Below are 12,770 nucleotides of genomic sequence, written 5' to 3'. Positions count from 1 at the left end.
TATACCGCCTGCTCAAGTATTAGAGGTGGGAGGAAAAGAAAATTTACTCTTGATATATTTTGCGGAATCCAAGGGTTCGGCCAATAAGCTTTTCCTCTTCACTTCGAGGCTAGGAGGTTGAGAGAATGAGGGATATTATTAAGAGCATGAGTGGAATGCAGATGCGAAAGGACAGGAAAGCGATAATAACAATGGATATAAATATGCTTAATTACAATCTAGCAAAGCGAATAAACATTTGGATATTTTGGTTATCTCTTGTGTGAGGAGAAAATGAGAATGAGTGCAATGCAATAATGAATGCAGGTGCAAAGAAAAAATGCCAACAAGGTGATAGCGTGGTTTACAGAAATAAAAAAGTAGGACCAGTACCACTGCGACGAGCAGCACCCAAGCCCATCTCATCGATATTCCATCCCCGTGGAGACCAACTAGTCCCGAACGCCAAGGCGACTTTGTAGCTTCGCTGCCTTCGTCGACTTCTCTCTCCCTATGGTAAATGAAGCTTAAAGGATCCTTTAAGTCTTGCTCTGCTTGTTCAGAAAGATTCTTGTGCATCTTTGGACTCTTAGCAGGGGCCTGGAAATCCTTGGCTTCTGTTGGTGCTTGCTCCGAAGTCGCAATAAAGTCCTCGGTTTCCTGTTCGTGTTTTCCCCCGTTTGCCGTTTTTACTAGGCCACACAATTCACCGAACTTTGTTCTCGATTTGACCGCTCGTGAAAAGCACCCGGAATAGCACTGGTTCATCGCGGCATAGAACTCCGTCTCATCTTGACATAGGCATTGAAGCAGAGAAACTTGCTGGTGTGAATGTGAGAGAAAAAGAAATTGAGGCGTTGTGTATGCACAGCGCAATGAGAGTTGCTCAAGCGATCGGCAGGAGGTACAGATCTCCGCGGTTGATTTTGAAGATGGTAAAATTGTAGTGGGGGCGGCGCGGATAACAGATATGACGACAAGAAAGAAGAGTAATGAGGCTAGGGCTTTCATTCTTGGATATGAATGCTAAATGAAAAGTGAATGCGAAACAACAATGCTAAGGAATGCAAAATGGAATAATGAATGAACACGAAGCACAACAAACGAATTTTCTATAGCGATTTGGAGATCATAATTCCGAGTTGTTCATGTAAAGGAGGATATACAGAGACAAACGAATCCTTCCCTCTCCCGTCGTTAACTTATTGGGGGACAAGGTATTTGTGCATGCCTCTCACAACAGACCTGAAGTCCGAGAAAGTGGGTTAAGGGAAACGCGGGTGAGGGAAAACGGGTTCTTCTGGAGTAAACTATCTGCCGGTTGGCCAATATGCCCCTCTTTGATTTCGAGCTCTTTCTTGGCAGTGAAATGAAACAGAGGTTCGGATATTGTGTGACGCTCTTAAAGCTATGAAGATCTATATAGGTTAGGTTACATATTGCTGATTTAGGTTACATACCGATATATTTGCCACCCTAAAAGAGTAGTCAAAATTGATCGTGGCCGAAGCCGGGTGAGAAAATCGATTAAGAGAAACGGTATAGGGTCATTAATTAAAAAAATCTCGACAATTTTCACATGAACGCGAGAACGGCGCTCATTGCAAAATGGAACAATCCCGTCCACAAACTCAAACAGAAGAAATCCAATCACCCACCACAACTTCTATGCCAAAAACTTCCAAACGTAAAGTAATTCTAGCCTATGATTCGAGTCCAGCGTCGCAACACATGGTAGAATGGTAGTGTACAAATAATTCCCTCCTCTGCTTGTATTTTGATCCGCAACTAATGTTACCTCTACGAACAGGGCTATTCAAAATCTAATCCAACCTGAACAGGACCATGTGATCGTTGCCACGGTTTACTCCAATATCCATATTCAAAATGTGCCTCCATTTGGAGGCTGGTCATCTTCGAACCCCTCGAAGTATCGGCTTCGCACCCGTGAAGCTGCCGAAGAATTGGTGGAGCCCGTAGTCGACTTACTTAACCGGCAATTCATTTCCAACGAAATGCGAATTATAGAGGGCGATCCCGCTTCAAGGTTGCCCGAGCTAGCCGTGAAAGAGGAGCCAGAAGTGTTGTTGGTGGGGAGCCGGAATCTCGGGCAGATGCAACGGTATGTAGTATTCCTTCACTGAATGGGCAGCATCCATCCCGTATTTCCACTAATCGGTCCATCTTTTGCTACTTTTTTCACGAACTAGGACGATATTGAAAAGGTTAGTCACACTCATTTGACCACTATCCCAATGCTGAGTATTGATGCGTGTTTTGGATTGCTCCTCTGAAGTGTGAGCGATAGATGTGTTCGCGAATCTCCTTGCTCCGTAATTGTTGTCAAGTCGAGAAAAGAGGACTAATGCATCATTCGAATGGAGTTTTCCATCTTTTCATTCTTATGCCACTCGTGGGACTGTTCACCACTGTGCTATATGGTGGCAACACAAGCCATCTCGCCTATATATTGTATTCATAATTGTGCAGATGTTTTCAAAAAACTATTTGGTATTATGTTTAATAAATTAGCATGCGAATATACAAACTAAGAATAAATAGCACAATTTAGAGATCTATAGAATAAACCGGAAGCCAATGTCTCTGTCTGACGCTGCCTCCATCTCTTGCCCGTCCCCCTCTCTCTCCGCCTCCACCACCTCCTCCTCCTCTCTCTGCCCCTCACCCCCAACATATTTCTCTTTGGCCTTGGGCGTGGCATTTGCCGGTGAGACGCTCTGTTTCTTGGCCCTGGCGCGATTCAAATAGGCGAGGTGGGCTCTTAGACCCAACACCAAAACAATGGCTAAACCTAGTAGCCCTACACAAATCCAATGTCCCCGTACAAAGGTCTTGTCGTCCGGTTGGTAGACCTGGGGAGCCCCCACGCCGAACGCATTTCCCACACTGACCATAAACGCAATCGCCACTCCTCTTTTCGTGTATGGGACGAAACAGCTCGAGCACCATCCGCTCAGAACTGGCCAGGACGCAAGAAGCCCGCCATACGCCAGGAAAGTGGCAAAATATTGAACTCCAGTAGAGCGCACCGCGGCAAGGAGGATATACCCAAGCATGGAGATCAGCATGCAAGCGACGAGATGGAAGCAGCGCTCGTGTTGGCGATCGGAATGGAAAGCATTGAGTAGAGTTAAGAGAAAGCCAAAGACCGAGGGGGGAATGAGCTAGAAGGGGGCATCATTGTTATTTGAAAAAAAAAGTAACGAGCGTTAGAGGTTTCTCGCGCTACAGGGTGCATGGAGCTGCTAGCTTACCAAGAGCTGCGTCTGAAATTCATCGAAGCCAAAGCTATGAATAATGCTGGGCTGGAAGAGGGCCTGGCTAACAAGCGGGATAAAAGCACTCGAATACACAAGAGCAAACAGGTAGGTCCGAACTTCGCAAAAAGCCTCACGAATATACCCAGAGACATTCTCGGCCTGCATGGGGAGCGCCTTGGTGTCCATCTGGATGCGGTGTTTCACCAGGGCACGCTCACGCTCCGTCAGAAACGTGGCCGTTTCAGGAAAGTCCGGCAGCACAAAATAGGTGCAAGCGCCGACCAGCACCGTTAGGCCACCTTCGATGATCATCATCCAGCGCCAGCCAGCAAGACCTCCGGCATTGATGCGCAGTAGACCTACGGGTAGACGAATCGATGAGAATCTTTGCACCAGCCCACCGGGGGTCATATCCGGAACGGTTCCAACAAAATTACCATACGCCAGTAGTCCTCCAAATGCACTCGATAGCGCCGCGGCCCCAAAGAACAACGACATCCTCCAAGCCAGCTCGTTGCGCTTGTACCAGAAAGAAATATGATAGATAGCACCAGGATATAGCCCTGCTTCGAAACAGCCCAAGAGTAGGCGGGTAGAGAGGAGGCCGGCGAAATTCTGGCTGAACGCCATCCCGAACGAGCAGAGCCCCCAGACAACCATAATGAAAGACAGCCATTTTGATGGGGAGAAGCGTCGGAGGGCTATGTTGGAAGGCACCTCGAAGAGCACATACTAGAAAGTGATATCAAAGCAGATAGCATTAGGGCTGTCGAGAGGAGGCCAAAGGAATGGCGTGCAAGCCTAAGAAATATACCCCGAGAAAGAAAATACTCAGCGACCACTGATATTCAAGTCCCACAAGCCCAAGATCTTCCCCCAAGCCTACAGTCCAAATATTCGCATCCCCCAATTTAATTCAATGAGCTCCGAGACTTCTTCCGCAGGGCCACTTACCTGCCACTTTTGCATTGGCAATGTTCGAGCGGTCCAGATTACTTAACAAGTAGAGGAAGGCGAGATAAGGCAGTAGAGTGCGGTCAATTTTCCGGAGCAAGCGTTTCTCCTCCACCATAAGGGTAGCGCCGTCACTAAAGTCAGGGAGAGAGTCGGACTCGCTCTTCTCGGTCGCGCTGGATTGCGGACCAGAATGGGCACGTTTAAATAACCTCACCATTCTTTTTTTTTTCTCTAATCACGCTGCCGATGAGCGTGGAATATTTCTGAGAAGAATAAGGGCGTTGAACTTTAGGAGGGGAGCAGCTGAATTTATCCAGTGTTGACAAATAAAATAGAGGAGTGTGTGAAAATGGAATTCAGGCCGATGTCGGCTTCGGAGGACACTATCGGAGTCTCATTTTGCTGGCAGTCCAGATTTATTAAACGAAAATCATCCTCTACATTCCGCTTCCATCAAGCTGCAGGAATATAAGCGTCGATAATCATACAGTCGCTCATCAAAATGGAAAAAAAAAGAAAGTGAACGCTGAAGGAGAGAATAAAAAAGCAAATCGCTTCTTTTAGAACTCCACCATAAATATCAAAGGTTCCTCAGGGAAGGATTTCGAAAAGGAGAAAGAAAAAAAAAGGAAAACAGGAATAAATAAGAAGATGATAATACACGATTACGCTCGAAACAAAGAAAAAGAGAAAATTTACAGGAGGGGGGAATTTAGGACGAGCTGGACGGTTTTCGATACCGATACGTTATCACCACGTCTCCACCAGCCTTCCACACGTGCTGTCGGATAGAGGCAAGCGTCAACGTAGGCGAGAGCACTTGATCATTGCAAACAAGCTCCAACCAGACCTCGGGGAGCGGCTCGCTTGAAGGCTCCGCGCCTTTCTTTTCCGACTCCCTTGCATTCTCCTTGCCCTGTTTCTCGGGCTCCTTCGAGGCCTGGCTATTTGTCTGGGATGGAGCCTGGTTGGGGGCCAGCGAGAACCCTTCTTTTCCGCCGTTCTCTGCTTGTTCGGGTTGCGATTGCTCTTGCCCGGGCGCGGCTGGGCTGCGTGGGTACTCCAACTCCAGCCTCTCCACAACGTACTGCAGCAGCTTGCGCACTCTCAGCATCCGATTCGCGGTCAGGCGGGAATTGCCGTTGGGGAGTTCGGCCATCCCGCTCTTCTCGTGGGGGCGCAGTGTGAACCCGATTTTCATGGGCTCTCGCAGAGGCACGCGAGACTTCACCAAGAACTCCAGCAGCCAAGCGGGGGCAGCCTGCTGAACGAGGCCAATATCCCGGGTGAGCTCGCCCACGGTGCCACGATAGAGGTCCACCGAGGCGCTCGCCTCGGGTGACTCCTCCGAAATGCACACAATCGTGGAAGAGGGGATGTTCAGGCGGGGGTAATCGCCCGGGAGAGCAGGCTGGAACGGAGGGTTCACAAGGTCCAAGCGATTATGGGGGACAAACGGCGGACGATAGGTGAAGGCGGGGGGAGCTTGGGCTTGCTGTGGTTGAGACTGAGCCTGGGACTTGGGCTGACTGGGCGCAGACCCATCACCCGCGCCCTGGGCTTCCGGCTGCAACTTTGGCGCCAGGGAGGAGGGGGCGGGGTTCGCTTGCATGGCCGCTTGTCCTTCGCCACCGGGGACATTCCCCTGCGACACGGACGGCTCCTCATCTGGCCTTTCCGGGGGGGAGGTCGGCGCCTCGAACTTGATCTCAGCACTCGGCGTCCGGGTCAGCTTGGTCAGGTTCCTGATCTTGCCCATGAGCGTGGTGGCGGGCGTATTAGCGCCTTGCATGAAGGCGGGGGGAGGTGGCTGGACCGCGGCGTTAACAAATTGGGGTGCGGCAGTTTGCTGTGGCGTCTGCGTTGTGAACGGCGCGGCTGGACGCCCAGCAACCGCAGGGAGGTTGGCCGCCGGAATCGCTGTGGAAGGGGTTTGAGAGACATAGTGAGAGCTCGAAAAATAGTCCGTCTCAGGGCTGGACAGGGTTGGCGGAGCGGTTTGGGGTATCGCTTGCGTATTGGGTGGGTAGCTGTACTCGGTTGTGGGAATCGGGGCTGGATGCTGGAGCGTAGCCGTGGATGAAGGGGGAGGGGCCTGGGTTGCAGCTCCGGGGACAGCGGGGGTCGCGACCCCAATGATCATGGGGGTGGGAATGGCAGAGGTGGTGGCGGTGGTCGCATTGGTGAGAGAGGAGTCGGATCCAAGCTGGGACGAAGCTTCCTTGGCGAGGGCGTCGGAAGCATTTTGGGAGGTCTGAAACTGCTCCAGGTCAGCCTCGTGCTGCTGGCGTGCCACCTCATGGCCAAGCATGTGAATGCGGCAGTATTCCTCTGTGAACTCGGCAAACATGTTGGAAAGCACCCACCTCCCCAGATTAATCCTTTGGTCGTCGCGCATATCCATCTCGCCCTCCTCAAGCTCGGCCTCATCCGCATATGCCTCTCCGTCAAAGCAGCGGGCTTCGTCAAGGTGGATCGTGAGGGATCCAATCCTAGTGTCGATGGTGCACCAATTCGCTACGCTCTCGAGCGTGGAGAGCTCGTTGGCCGCATCCTCGAGATCCCGTTGCCCGAGTTCTTTCACGCGCACGCATCGAATGATATCATACAGAGCGACCTCGCCAGCCGTGTCAAGCGTGAGCACGTGACGCCGGTTGTTGAGGATGAAATGCTTCACTAAGCCGTGTTTTCCAGGGATAGTGTAGTCGGGTGCATCACGCACCGGCGTAAGCGTCTCGGTGAACTCCATGCCGAGGTTCGAGGGCAGGGGCGACATGGAAAGGATGGAGGTGGCCGAGTACACAGTGAATTTCTCAGGGTCTGCCGTCGTAAATGTGGCCTCGGGATTAGCCAACTTGACGATGGATTGGGTCGGGACCTCTAGATCGTCGAATAAACGCTTGGAAAAGGGGGGAATATCTCGCTAAGGATGCAATAGAGAGTTAGCACGAGTGTTCTCCCCGATGAACCAACGGGCCCATTTACCCATCGATTAACGCTGGATTTGGAGGTGGCGGTCCAGACGAAAACGTCGTCGAGCGCAGCCAACTAGTTAGAAGATTCGGTTTAGAACATGTATACATCCATGATCAATGCACTTCATCAGTGGCATCAATCGTCAGATAGATGGATGTACCTTGACCACTCCCGTGCTCTCTTTACAGAGCGCAATACTCTCTCCTTCCTCAGCCTCGCTGGTTGGGATACCGTCGTTGCCCCGCTGCAATATATCGGATTTAAACACCCAGCCATCCTTCGATCCCGAATAGAACACCTCTAGTCGAGGATGGTTTGAAAAAAGCGACCAAATTGAATCTGAATGCATGGTATAGGTGGTGATACAGCGCTGTGCAACGAGAGACCAGAGTTTAATGGTGCTATCGGATGATGCGGATAGAATCTACAGGGGAGGAACAAGAGGCGAGTGGGTAAAATGGAAAAATTCACTAGCCACGACGGCAGATTCAGGTTCGCATACCAGCTGGCCATCATCGCTCACTAGAATAGATCGGATGTTATCCGTATGGCCCATAAAGTTCGTGATGCGGTTTCCAGATTTTGGATCCCAGACCCGCACCACTTTTTCAGGCGAGCCAGATACGAGGATGGAGCCCGTTGGGTTGCAGGCGAGTGCATATATGGAGGACTTTGGCGATCCCTCTGCGATGGCCGCTACCATGTGACAACGTGTTAGCATCCAGCCCGTAACCAAGACATAGAACTACGCATTCATTTACATATAGGGCCATATCCATTCTCACTAAGGACGCCTGTGGCTCTCTCTCTGCCCTCTTGAATATCCCAGAGAAAAATTTTGCGATCAAACCCACCACTTGCAACCCAACCAGCTCCCGGCGCGTGGGCAAGACATCGGATGTAATCAGAATGATGACCAATAGTAGTAGAAACAGTAGGGGTATCACTGAATGGAAGCCAAAGCTTTAATGTGCGGTCTGAGGATGCAGAAATCACTACAACATAATGGCACAAGAGGTTACATTGACAAAATAGCCCCATTCAGATTGTTTGATTGGTTCTTACGAATGCGGTTATTATGACATAATGCTATATCGTTCACCCAGTCGGTATGGCCTTGAAACGCTTGTGAGAATGTCGATTTGGGAGATTGTGCCTACAGAAATACGAAGTATGAGAAGGGCGAGGGGGAGGAAGGAGGAGAGGGAAGTAATTAGCCATTATCTCCATCATCTACTTCTCCATTGAGCCCGCTTACCTCCAAGGCCTCAGTGTCGACTCTCCACATCATCTGCCCAATTGCAACTTCGTCCTCGTCATCCGCAAACTTCTGCCCTTTAGCGGGGAGATTGAGATTCCACGATGCTACGACGCCATCCCGTCCAGCGGTGTAGAGCAAACCGCCTTTCGTGGTTGGGTCGAGGGCGAGGGAATTGATCCCGAGGCAGTGGGCGGCCTCCTCGTCGCCGTACCGGATGACATAGGAAACTTTGCGGTGAGGTGCGCGCTGCATCCGATGTTTAATGTTTCAAGCGTGTCGATGTATAAATTATAAAGTCCTCGTTTTCTGCTCTAAAAGAAGGGGGTAAAAGGTACCAAGTATTTGCCCCCATCAAAAATTGGGAAGCGCATCTACTCTTTCGCATTTTCTCATTGCTAAGCCTCCGTGGCATAGGCGGAACTGGAGAGCACAAGGTGCAATTCGGGATGGCTCTAAGGCTCGTGGTAAGAAAGGAGAGCAGGGTTGAAATAGAAAAAGGTGGCACAGCTCCATCACTTTAGAGACCTACGCTAGTCAAAGCGGGGAGACGGCACGATGTCTTTTATCGATCCTACTCTGAGAATATCAAGCCGAGTCCGCCCGCTGACGAGATCTCCTTGATTGTGCACTCTTGGGCCTTGTCGTTCAGAAAGAGATCGCCATATTTGCTTAGCTGGTAAACAGCTTTTCCTAACCGGAAAACAAAACACACTATCTGATGCTAATGAAGCCATCTTGCCATGTTGTCTACTGCTCTTACCATTTGCGGGCCTCCCCATCAAACTTAGCCCATCTAAGGTCGACTGAGTGGAGCGAGAAGCTTTATTTTGTTATACTAAAGCAACGTCAACAACAACCTAAATAACGGCGATGAAAAAAGCCCATTCGAATTTGCAAAATAAAAACATTTCGGCTTAACAACTGGATCTTCGTGCACAGCATGCAACCGTTGCAGCTTTTGCTCGGGAATTGTCCAGGTAGGTGCTCTACCACTCTGGCCTCGGGGTTCGAGCTTCATAGCGGAGATTGCACGGAGAGTAAAGCAGATGGCCAATATAGATGTTGTGATGGGCTCCCTGTTTTCGAGTTTTTTTTATTTAATTATCGGTGTCTGCGGACGGGCGGCGGGCAGAATAACCGGAATTACGGCCAGACTATATCCGGCTCCCCGCAGTATGTACGTGAAGGAGTGGGCCAGTCAGTTGCGCTGTCGATGGTGCGTGCCATGGAGGGAGTTTATGCACATGCTGTATTCAGAAAGACAGAGCAAGAGCACTTGTCCAGGAATACACTTGGATCATATTGGCGCCGACAAAATTGGTGATATGGCTTGCGCAGGAACAGCCAGCAGTAGGGGTGGATTTGACAGGTTCGGTCTCGCAGACTCGATCAACAAAGAGAGCATTTGAGGCAATAGTGGCTGACTTTTTCGAAATGGGTTTGCCCTTTCTCTGGGAAAGCTTGTTTCCGAGGAGACCGCAGAGCATCAACCGCCCAGATTCGCCTCCAATTTCATTTCTATGCCCACGACCACCGGATCCGTATTCTGGCTTGTATTACGAGAGGGGAGAAAAGACTTTTATTTCCAAAGGAAAAGCAAACGACTGGCATGCCAGTTGGGTTCATTGCAAGAAACTTATGTATAAAAAATGGTGAAATAGGTGACATAATGGACAGAAAATGAGGGATTAAGGAATAAACAAAACCGCTAGTTCTTTTTGTCGCATTCATTGGAGACTTCGCTGGAGGCAGGACGACCGGCAAGCTCGGCTATGGGTTCTGCGGCCGCGGTGGAATTGGGATGTTAGGAAGAGGCGGATAAGGATCCCTAGTCATGGTGAATGGCTCTAGTGTTCCGGGGGATGCCGTGGAGGAGAGAGGAAATGGGAAGATTAAAGGAGTGAAGGGGCAGGCTCAGCGGCAGGAGCTTATATATGGGAGCCGCGCGGAAAACCTTCTGGCCGCCTCCCCTCAAACAATGACAAGCGCACTAACTCTCAGGCCTGGGATGGCTAGGTGTCTCAATCTTAGCTCAAGGCATAAACAAAAGGCAAAACACTCGAACTGGCGAATAGACCCGATTGCTTGTGCATAATTGCGCGAAAACAAGCTGCAATCTGATACCTCTAACAAAAAGGAATCAAATGCCCCCGCATTTGCAGGCGGCCGAACGTGTGACTGGCCCCACGGGCAGAGCAGAGTGCGTGCATAAGGCAACTTCCAACTGAGGGATCACAACAAATTAATTGCATATTAATTCTCCGATCATGCTATACTTGGAGGGCTCCACTGGGCTGCCGTTTTCTCCCCTAATGCCCCTCACGCTCATTCATCTGCATCCGGGGAAATGCATCTGCTTCATCTCGTATCATTCCTTCTCGCCATCGGCCTAGTGTCCGTAGCCTCAAGGCTCCCCGACCTTGCTGCGCTCCCCCCGAAAACCGTCGCCCTCGTCACTCTCTCGGGAGGTCGCAGTCATGCCACCCCATTGCTGGAGGTTGGGAAAGAGCTGCGTTTGCGCAATCACACGGTGCTCTTTGGAACTTATACCGATCAACTTCGGTGGGCGCCGGACAGCGCCTTCGACCGCCTCATCGACCTAGGACCAGGCCTTGACAAAGCGCGAGAGCGGAACATATACGCCTCATTGCAAAACTGGACGACAATGTATGAACAGTTCCGCGCCATGTTGCGGTCAAAAACCGACTTCAACTTTTCGTTTGACCGCGTGTATCTGCGCCTCTTGGACGAATTTTCACGGCAAAGGCCAGACGTGTTGGTATGCGATTACCTGGTCGATCCCTGCAAGGACTTGTCTGCCAAATTGAAAGTGCCGTTCATCTTCATGTTCCCGAATATGCCATTCAGTGAGTATTGGATTCTCCTGTGCTTGAGGGGGAACACAGGGCCATCCCCTCCCTCCCCCTCCCCTCCCCGCTCCATCTAACTTGCTTGCTCATTCTCTCCAGGGATCCCACGCGAGAGCTTCCAACCCAACGTGATGGTCGAGTCCACCACGACAGAGTCGCTGAGCTTTTTCCAACGGCTTGGCATCTGGTTTGAGCCCTATCTGCTTATCCCCGAAATCATTCGATACCACCTTTCCTACAACCGCATGCGCGCCAAGGCCGGCCTTGGCCGCCATGTGGAGGAGCCCAGACTCCCGAATCAGCTCTTTCTCATCAATAGCTTCTGGGGGCTAGAGCCCGCCCGCACAATTCCCCCCACCGTGGAGTTGGTGGGCCCGCTGCTCGCCGACACATACCCTCCGCTCACTCAGGATCTTGCGGATTTCTTGGAGCTCCACCCCCGCACGGTGTACGTTTCCTTCGGGACCCACGCCCATCTCTCCCTCAAGCAGTCCGAGGCGCTGCTGAACGGACTGCTTCGTGCGGTAGACTACGGCCGAATCGACGGGATCGTCTGGTCGATTGGCCAGACCTCGATCGCCAACTTTCCCCGTGAGGCGGCGGGACGAAACATCACCGATTTGCTTGGAAACCGAAACCCAAACCTCTACTTTATTCCCTTTGCTCCGCAGCGGGCCCTCCTTGGCCACCCGCACACGCGGCTGTTTGTGACCCACGGGGGGGGAGAGTCTGGAAACGAGGCGATCTACGCTGGCAAACCGGTCATCGTGTTGCCGTTCTTCGCCGACCAGCTCTTCAACGCCGCTCGAATGTCGGCGGCTGGCATCGGGCGCAAGCTCGACCGGCTCCATTTCACGGCCCATGACGTCTTCTCCCTTGTCACCGGCATCCTCACCGATGAGGATGGGGAAATCCAACGCAACGTGGAGCGGATGAAGCTGCTGGCGCGGCTGCGGGCGAGAAGCAGTAAGCAACATGCCGCCGACCTTGTGGAGGAGATGATGTATCACCACGAGGCCTGGACCGACCATGGACGTTTGGAGCCGGGTCCACTGAAGGGGTTTTCAACCCATAGGGTGCTCGCAAGCAACTGGATGCCATACATCAAAGCCAATGAGATCGACCTGAAGCTGTTCATCTTGGGCACCGTCTCGTTGCTGGGGTGGTTGCTCTTCAAATGGGTGCGGACGCCGACGCGCAAAGAGATGGAGAAGAGGCGACGTCCCAAATTTCATTTTCGAGATATCCGGAAAGAGAAACAATGATCCAACCACATATTTAACTGTTGACTAGACTTGTGTTTATTTCCTATTTTGTATCAATCTAATTTCATAATATCAAGAGTAAATATGGAAAAGGACAGCCACTGTGGTTCTATAATTAGCGGACGCAGAAAAGCTGGGTTGTGACCAGCACTGGGCCTGGGAGGCCAACTTTAGTAAAATG

General features: G+C 51.1%; 6 protein-coding genes across 6 annotated transcripts; 2 read left to right on the top strand and 4 right to left on the bottom strand.

The window, feature by feature from the left end:
* Nucleotides 1–43: 43 nt before the first annotated feature.
* On the bottom strand, nucleotides 44–990 carry VTP21DRAFT_7429 (uncharacterized protein; the record flags this gene model as incomplete). Its single annotated transcript, XM_069398169.1, has 2 exons — nucleotides 44–109; nucleotides 367–990. The coding sequence occupies 2 exons, from the start codon at nucleotides 988–990 to the stop codon at nucleotides 44–46; spliced, it is 690 nt and encodes a 229-aa protein (XP_069255656.1).
* A 597-nt stretch (nucleotides 991–1,587) lies between these two features.
* Nucleotides 1,588–2,345, top strand: VTP21DRAFT_7428 (uncharacterized protein; the record flags this gene model as incomplete). Its single annotated transcript, XM_069398168.1, has 4 exons — nucleotides 1,588–1,721; nucleotides 1,790–2,101; nucleotides 2,190–2,204; nucleotides 2,276–2,345. 4 exons carry the CDS (start codon nucleotides 1,588–1,590, stop codon nucleotides 2,343–2,345), a joined length of 531 nt encoding a protein of 176 aa, XP_069255655.1.
* A 210-nt stretch (nucleotides 2,346–2,555) lies between these two features.
* On the bottom strand, nucleotides 2,556–4,434 carry VTP21DRAFT_7427 (uncharacterized protein; the record flags this gene model as incomplete). Its single annotated transcript, XM_069398167.1, has 5 exons — nucleotides 2,556–3,164; nucleotides 3,255–3,619; nucleotides 3,698–3,992; nucleotides 4,075–4,142; nucleotides 4,215–4,434. 5 exons carry the CDS (start codon nucleotides 4,432–4,434, stop codon nucleotides 2,556–2,558), a joined length of 1,557 nt encoding a protein of 518 aa, XP_069255654.1.
* Nucleotides 4,435–4,929: 495 nt separating this feature from the next.
* VTP21DRAFT_7426 (uncharacterized protein) lies at nucleotides 4,930–8,706 on the bottom strand (the record flags this gene model as incomplete). The annotated part of the gene is made up of 7 exons (XM_069398166.1): nucleotides 4,930–7,140; nucleotides 7,203–7,265; nucleotides 7,354–7,617; nucleotides 7,696–7,889; nucleotides 7,955–8,188; nucleotides 8,259–8,349; nucleotides 8,452–8,706. The coding sequence occupies 7 exons, from the start codon at nucleotides 8,704–8,706 to the stop codon at nucleotides 4,930–4,932; spliced, it is 3,312 nt and encodes a 1,103-aa protein (XP_069255653.1).
* Nucleotides 8,707–9,025: 319 nt separating this feature from the next.
* Nucleotides 9,026–9,681, bottom strand: VTP21DRAFT_7425 (uncharacterized protein; the record flags this gene model as incomplete). The annotated part of the gene is made up of 4 exons (XM_069398165.1): nucleotides 9,026–9,144; nucleotides 9,215–9,274; nucleotides 9,361–9,530; nucleotides 9,602–9,681. The coding sequence occupies 4 exons, from the start codon at nucleotides 9,679–9,681 to the stop codon at nucleotides 9,026–9,028; spliced, it is 429 nt and encodes a 142-aa protein (XP_069255652.1).
* A 1,120-nt stretch (nucleotides 9,682–10,801) lies between these two features.
* On the top strand, nucleotides 10,802–12,589 carry VTP21DRAFT_7424 (uncharacterized protein; the record flags this gene model as incomplete). Its single annotated transcript, XM_069398164.1, has 2 exons — nucleotides 10,802–11,321; nucleotides 11,424–12,589. The coding sequence occupies 2 exons, from the start codon at nucleotides 10,802–10,804 to the stop codon at nucleotides 12,587–12,589; spliced, it is 1,686 nt and encodes a 561-aa protein (XP_069255651.1).
* Nucleotides 12,590–12,770: the final 181 nt, after the last annotated feature.

Source organism: Calcarisporiella thermophila (genome assembly GCF_041956535.1).
Source record: "Calcarisporiella thermophila strain CBS 279.70 unplaced genomic scaffold VTP21scaffold_3, whole genome shotgun sequence".
Lineage (NCBI taxonomy): Eukaryota > Fungi > Calcarisporiellomycota > Calcarisporiellomycetes > Calcarisporiellales > Calcarisporiellaceae > Calcarisporiella > Calcarisporiella thermophila.
Note: the sequence above shows the minus strand (reverse complement) of the source record. Positions and strands in the feature narration are given on the sequence as shown.